The 7,991-nt window shown below is 33.3% G+C and overlaps 1 protein-coding gene across 1 annotated transcript; it reads right to left on the bottom strand.

Moving 5' to 3' along the window:
- Window positions 1–730: 730 nt before the first annotated feature.
- LOC138444118 (olfactory receptor 4K13-like) lies at window positions 731–1,669 on the bottom strand. The gene has a single exon (XM_069597447.1). It carries the CDS (start codon window positions 1,667–1,669, stop codon window positions 731–733), a length of 939 nt encoding a protein of 312 aa, XP_069453548.1.
- Window positions 1,670–7,991: the final 6,322 nt, after the last annotated feature.

The following is a 7,991-nucleotide window of genomic DNA, read 5'->3' as shown; positions in this document are numbered from 1 at the left end:
ACATGGGTTTCAAATATGATTTTCCCTACCCTGCTGTGTAACAGTAGTACTGGTACACCTTGCTCAATGGGTCGACCTTCTTAGCTGTTTTAATAAACTCTTTTCATTGAATCAGAGGCATAAGGAAACAGAAATTGTTGGTTTCTTTTTACTTTCAGATCAAAGGAAAATCATTTCAACCTATTTTTGGGAAGATTTAATTATTGGGAACTACGATATGTAAAGGAGAGGACAAATAAAATGTATGAATACTAATTAAAATATAGATTAAAATTTTTTTTATAAAAGCATAGATTTTGTAGTTACATGTAGAATCTGATTCTAGGTCTAGTACTTAACAATTTCTGTGACAAGTTTGTTAAATTTCATAATGTGCAGTTTTCTGGTGATAAATATAAATAATATTCTCTATTTTCATTGTGTGAGGTTAAAAGTAAATGCATGCAAAGTGCCTTAGACATGGTTAGAACTCAACCAACAGTATTTTAAAATCTAAGAATTTATAGAAAAATTTAAAATTACAACTTAAATGGATGATAATATGTTGGAATGATTTTGCACTTGGATGTGCAATTCAGAATGCTTTGTTGCATATATGCTTGTGTAGGGAAAAGTAATAATTTCCCAAAATATGACTTATGTTCAGTGTAAAATCTTATACCTGTGTCTCTGGATGATGATTACAATGACAACAACAATGATGATGCCTTTGATGATTGTAATATTTAAGTTAAAAGGCTGATCTGGAACTCACATTCTTGGTCTTTATTTTTATTATTGCTTTCTTCATGTCTTTATTCCTAAATGAGTAAATGATTGGATTTAAAAGGGGAGTAAAAATTGTATAAAACACAGAGAAGATCTTATCTATGAAAACATGGCTGAATGGCCATATATAGATAAAGAGGCAAGGTCCAAAGAATAGTACCACCACGGTGATGTGGGCTGAAAGAGTGGACATGGCCTTGGAATATCCACTGGAGGAGTGATGATGGACAGTTATCAGGATGATGCTATAGGAAATGAACAGAAATATGAAACAGAACAAAGAAAGTAGTCCACTAAATGCAATGACTAATAGGTCTAAGACATAGGTGTCAGTGCAGGCAAGTTTGATCACCTGAGGCAGGTCACAGAAAAAACTATCCACAACATTGGGGCCACAAAATGGTAAAGTCACTATAAAAACCATTTGGCTAACAGAATGCACAAATCCAGCAGTCCAGGAGAAAAGTACAAGTCTGATGCAAATACGGTGGCTCATAATATTTTTGTAATGCAGGGGTTTGCATATGGCAATTAATCTATCAATTGCCATGGCTACAAGCAACATCATCTCACTTCCACCTAAAAGGTGAAGGAAAAAAATCTGGGCCATGCATCCTTCATAAGAAATGGCCTTATTTTCACTAATTAAGTCACCAATCATTTTAGGAGTAGCAAAGGAAGCCAGAGACATATCAATAAAGGACAAGTTGACCAGTAGGAAGTACATCGGAGACTGTAATTGAGGGTCCAATTTCACGACCAAGATTATAATGAGGTTACTTAATAAAATGGCTATGTAAATAATGGAAAAAAAGTAAAAAAAGAAAATCTGTAACTCATGAGACTCTGTGAGTCCCAGCAAAATAAATTCAGCCACTACAGAGTGATTTTGTTTTTCCATTTGTTTGGCTGTTGGCAAATGTTACCTAAAACAAAACCAAAATAGAAAGCCTGTTAGTTGAATTTGAAAGATAAGTGCATAGTCACTTAACTTTTTTCCCTAAAATTCACTGAAATGCTTAAAAAGGATAAAAAAGAATTAACACTAAATCCAGTTTTTTGAAAGAGATAGACACAATTTCTTAACAAAAATTATGAGGAATATCTGCCATAAACCAAGTTGTTTGAAGGAAATTGAAACTATCAATATGTAACTCATATTTGGGCCTAACAAAAGTGATGATCTCAGCTGGTGGGAGAATATGCAAGCTCTTTGACATCTCTTTTAGAGTTTGAGAAATAGATTTATTCTTCCTCCATAGACAAAAAAATAAGGTCTACCATCTTGAACTCTAATAATAGTAAGGGTCATGTAAGTGAAAGACTTCCCTGGTGGCTCAGATGGTAAAGCGGCTATCTACAATGCGGGAGACCCAGGTTCTATCCCTGGGTTGACAAGATCCCCTGGAGAAAGAAATGGCAATCTGCTCCAATACTATTGCCTGGAAAATCCCATGCACAGAGGAGCCTGGTAGCTACAGTCCATGGGGTCGCAAAGAGTCGGACACCACTGAGCGACTTCACTTTCTTTCTTTCACTTTTAAGTGAAAGAAAGGCCAAATGGTTTTCTAATTATAAGCAGGACTAAGAGAAATGAAACTGGGTAACTGGAATATAGAGCATTAACAATCTAGAAGTCATTCTGTAGTTGCTGCTAATAGTCAGATGAACAGAGAGATAATAAACATTATCAGTTTTGAGACAAATGAATCTATGTTTGGCAAATTGAGATAGCTTCCCATCTTATTTTTTTCTGAGATGGAAGAAGTGTCCAAATATTTGAGTCTTCTCCCACAGGCCCTGATTTCCTTTGGGCCTATGCATTTAGTAGATTGAGAAGTACAGTGCAGAGATAGCCTAAATGGATGCTTGCTGCTGGCTTGTAGATCCCTGATAAACAAAAGGAAATCTCATGTACACCTGTGGCAGATTCATGTCAATGTATGGCAAAACCAATACAGTACTGTAAAGTAAAATAAAGTAAAAATAAAAATTAAAAAAAAAGAGGAAATCTGTTTATCTGGGAAAACATCCATATTGCTCTGGATGTGTAAAGCAGACCTTTGTGGAATGACATCCATTTACACATGAATAGTCCATTCTGAAGGAGATCAGCCCTGGGAGTTCTTTGGAAGGAATGATGCTAAAGCTGAAGCTCCAGTATTTTGGCCATCTCATGTGAAGAGTTGACTCATTGGAAAAGACTCTGATGCTGGGAGGGATTGGGGGCAGGAGGAGAAGGGGACGACAGAGGATGAGATGGCATCACCGACTCGATGGACGTGAGTCTGAGTGAACTCCGGGAGTTGGTGATAGACAGGGAGGCCTGACGTGCTGCGATTCATGGGGTCGCAAAGAGTCGGACATGACTGAGCAACTGAACTGAACTGAATGCTAGCCAGAACTTTTGAAACAAAATAATAAGGAAGATATACCAGTATCTAAGAAGAGATAGTAACACAATACATTGTTTTTAAGAGATCTGAAAAAAAAAAAACACAGAAGAGTTTCTAGCTGAGCAAAGAAAAATATTTTTAAATATTTTAAGAATCCAGAAAAGTAAAAAATATTATAATAAAGATCTCCATCCTGTTTTCAAAATTAATAAGTATGTGCATTTTTATCATTTTGCTTCAAACTTTTTAAATAAAATAAAAAATAGTGGCAGAGGTAAAGTTCACTTATCATCTTACTAGTTTGTGTATGATATGAAAATGAATAAGTGATATCCTCTCATAACAACATTTTGCAAATGATTTTATTTTTACAGACAAACTGATATTCTAAAATTGTACAATATACTTGTACATATCTATCTACATGTGAAAAACTTTTTCAAGATTACATTACCAGAAGCACAATTACTAGTCATTTTCAACTAATCAAATAATGCAAAATTCTCAGTAAAGATTTATAGAAATACTACTTTGCACAAATATTGATATTTTTTTAGCTCTCATTCTGACCACCTGATTTTATTGTAGGAATGCAAAAATGGTTCAATACTAGAAAGTCACTTTATATAATTACCAAAATTAAAAAGTTAGGCAAGTAACATAATTTACAAGTGACAACAAAATAAGCATCTAATAAATATTAGATTCATGAATTGTAAAATATGCCAATTATCTTTAAGTTCATATATATATTCATGTACTCCCAATCTGAATTCAAGTAGGAGTTTTTGGAAAATTGACATGTTAATTCTAAAATGTATGTTGAATTACAAAAGGTCAAGATGATCCAAGGCTGTTTTGAAGAACAAAGCTAGAAGATTTATACTGCCACCTACTTATGAAGCCATATAAGACAGTTTGATTTTGGCCCAAGGATATAAGAATAAACCAAAGAAATATCAGAAATGACAGTGACAAATAACATAGTAAAGCACATTTGTGGAGAAACAAATATAACTTTACTGAAGAGCCAGTATGTAATAAGTAGCTGGTGCTGGTGGCTCTGTTTTGGCAAAGAGGACTTTTCTAATGTCAGAATTCCACATTATCAATAAATGCCAATAGTTGGCTTAATCATACTCTCCTAAAAATTTGGCTTCAAAATTAATACTGCTTAACTTTAAAGATTTGATACTTTAATCTTTTCTTCCAGTTTGTTCTCAGGTTTGCCTGATTATAAAATAGACCAGGCAGTGGGTGAGATAACTTGCCTAGGACACATTATAAGTCTACAAGCAGCAATAACCCAGCTTCCTCATGAGATGATCAGAAAAGAAGGAACTTTGCTAAATTTTTACTTATAAGTTTTTCCACTAAATCATACTTTTCACATGTGACTCTGCCATGTGACATAGTGGTGTTTGTCTTCACGCACTACTTATTCCACAAATTACAGATTTTAGAGAGTAAGGACGCAGAGCGGGAAGAATGAGACAGCAAAATGAAACAAAACTACAGTTGACCCTTGGATAAGGGTTAGAAATGTGCATATGAAGATTGTTTTCCAATAATAAATACTACAGTAGTGTATAATTGGTTAGTTCCACTGTGTTGGAGGGTTGGTGCCCCTAATCTCCCCATGTGTTCAAATTAGTAGCTCAATCATGTCCAACTGCTATCCCATAGACTATATATAGCTCACCAGGCTCCTCTGTCCATGAAATTCTCCAGGCAAGAGTACTGGAGTGGGTTGCCATTTCCTTCTCCAGGATGTATTCAAAGTCAATTGTATTGTCCACACCTAGACACAAACACATAGGTAAATGAGATATATGATAGAGATAGATTTTGGGTTCTGTAAGTATTCATGTGTGGATGTGAGAGTTGGACTGTGAAGAAAGCTGAGCACCAAAGAATTGATGCTTTTGAACTGTGGTGTTGGAGAAGACTCTTGAGAGTCCCTTGGGCTGCAAGGAGATCCAACCAGTCCACTCTAAAGGAGATCAGTCCTGGGTGTTCTTTGGAAGGAATGATGCTAAAGCTGAAACTCCAGTACTTTGGCCACCTCATGGGAAGAGTTGACTCATTGGAAAAGACTCTGATGCTGGGAGGGATTGGGGGCAGGAGAAGAAGGGGACGACCGAGGATGAGATGGCTGGATGGCATCACTGACTCGATGGACATGAGTTTGAGTGAACTCCGGGAGTTGGTGATGGACAGGGAGGCCTGGCGTGCTGCGATTCATGGGGTCGCAAATAGTCAGACACGACTGAGCGACTGAACTGAAGGGAAATAGTAAATGATAATGGGGCAACTTAGCAATCAGGAATGGTAAGATCAAACCTCTAATTTCACTTCACTTTTGAAAATAAATCTCAGAAGTGTAAAAGATTTAGATTTGTAAAAATACAGCTATGAAAACATTAAAGGCAAACATAGGTACCTATTTTAACCCATTAAAATAGCTCATTAAAATTTTTTTTGATATGATGCAAAAACTAAACTCTAGGAAGATATAGACTAGTAGATTTGACTTTACTAAATGTAAAAAATAAAAAAGTGATCATAAAAAAGAGATGATAATATACTGTCAACAAATGAAACTAAGAAATGTTTCAAACTAAGAACTTTAATTAGTAAGAAAAGGTTAAAGAAACAGTGGAAAAGTGGAAAAATCATTTGCTTATCACATTTTAAAATAAATTTAATTTTGAATTAAAGAATGTGAGATAGAGTTTAATAATTCTCTTTTTGATATTGGCCCTATATATAATTTGGGAGGGGGAGTCAGCACTATATCTTAGATTTGAAGGTTTTACGACAGTTCAGTGGAGAACCTCCACTTAGGGGATTTATAGGCTAGGTGTTCAAAGAAACATAATCGCTGCTCTTTGTATCATTGTCTTTAATAACCAAAAATCAAGAATCTCCTCAAAATCCCACTATTAGTGGGATTATTTTAAAATGGAAATGTATATGTGCTGATCTGGAAAAATATATGACATTAAATTTGTAAATGTTATATTTTAAATTGCTGCAATATTTTAATGAAATATTTCATACAAATTTCAGAGAACTATCAATTCACTAAACTACCAAACTGCTTACCTCTGACATGTTAACATATAAACTTTAATAAAGATTCTAAATTTTATAAGTTCAAATTCTGTACAATTTAATAAAATTGAATTAGAGTCTAGTCCTGGATAAATGCTCTCAAAAATGTAGTTGGCATTTAGCTACCAAAAGCTTTGAATCAGAGAGTCATTTATTTTACACACAGCTATAATAGAATATTTTAAAATATCCATAAATAACCTGAAACTTGTGATATTAACTTGCTGTGCCAGTTTATCATTTACTGCCTAAAGCATTTAGAGTTGCAGTGGCAATTCTAAGTTGGTAATTATGGATTTGGCAATCAATCATACATAGCCAGAATTGGAAACATATTCTAAGCTGTATATCAACTTTGACAAAGAAACTTCAAGAAAGTCAGGACAATATCTCTATCCCCTTACCCTTCAGCCTTTCCAAATTGTCCTCTTTGAATGAGAAAAATTATTGAAGTGAAGGACAATGAAATATGATATTAAAATGTGTTACAAAGCAGAGTAATAAAATGATATTTTAGTTTCATAACATTAGATGGAGTAATGAAGTGATTGTAAGAAACCTGAGAATTTAAAAATAGTCATAGATTAAAAATATGTTCTTAAGGATAAATTTACAGTTATTTGAGAATAAATATGGCTGGTTAGCTACATATCGTAAAGAAAAATAAATTCAAATATTTTAAATATTTCAACAATACTTTCAATGATGAAATACTGATGTAAATATATGTGAATATATATGCTCTTTTGTATTAATATTGGGTAAGATCTAGATAAACCTATAAGTAAATATATTCATTTTGTTATGTTATAGTATTGAGTTAGGATCATGTAAAAGGCAAAAATAAAGGTCAATATATTTTATTCAGTGAGGATGAGTAAACTCTCTACTATCTCAAAAACAAAACATTTGTAAGAGGCAAGAGCTGAACTGGAAACAGTCAATATATATGCTCTTAATATCAATTTTTTATGAGTCAACAGGATAATATCAAGAGCCATGTAAAAAAAAATAAGACAAAGTGAAGTATAAAATGTTTAAGAAAATATATGTGATGTTTGAACCTGTGGAGAAAAGAAATTAATTTCCATAAAAATATAGCTTGAGATCATACACAGCAAAGTTTTGGAGATTTAGTTGGATGGTAAAATTAGATTTCTGGTTATGTTTTCCTATATATCTTGATATGTCACAGATATTTTGTAATAGAGATATTTAATTTTTTAAATTAAAGATGCTTGAATAAATAGTTTATTTAATATATTCAAACATAAAAATATCTTTATTTTTTTTCTCCATACCTTGTACCTGCTTTGAGAGTTGTGGCTGAAAATCACTGAGATTCTTCTAGAATTTTTTTTTCACTTGCTCCCACTTTCTTTAATCTTTTTGTATGTACAAATTCTAATAAAGGAGAATTTTACTTGAAGATGTACAAGACAACATGAAAAATGTGTCAATTAATAACCTTGGGAAAATCTGGCATCTTATAACTGAATTCCCTCAGCAATTAAAAGGACATGTATTTGGCAAGCTAGAGTATTCAAATTCTCTCATTAGTGTGTAGTTTTTCCCAATAACAAGGGACAAAATAAAGCTTTACCAACCAAACAATACATCCACATTTCAAAAACCAGACATGAATACAAAAACTGAGTGTCCATTTAAAATGTAGATAAAATTGAATTTTCAAAAATACAAAGTAAGAAG

This window comes from Ovis canadensis, chromosome 7 (genome assembly GCF_042477335.2).
Source record: "Ovis canadensis isolate MfBH-ARS-UI-01 breed Bighorn chromosome 7, ARS-UI_OviCan_v2, whole genome shotgun sequence".
Taxonomy (NCBI): domain Eukaryota; kingdom Metazoa; phylum Chordata; class Mammalia; order Artiodactyla; family Bovidae; genus Ovis; species Ovis canadensis.
Note: the sequence above shows the minus strand (reverse complement) of the source record. Positions and strands in the feature narration are given on the sequence as shown.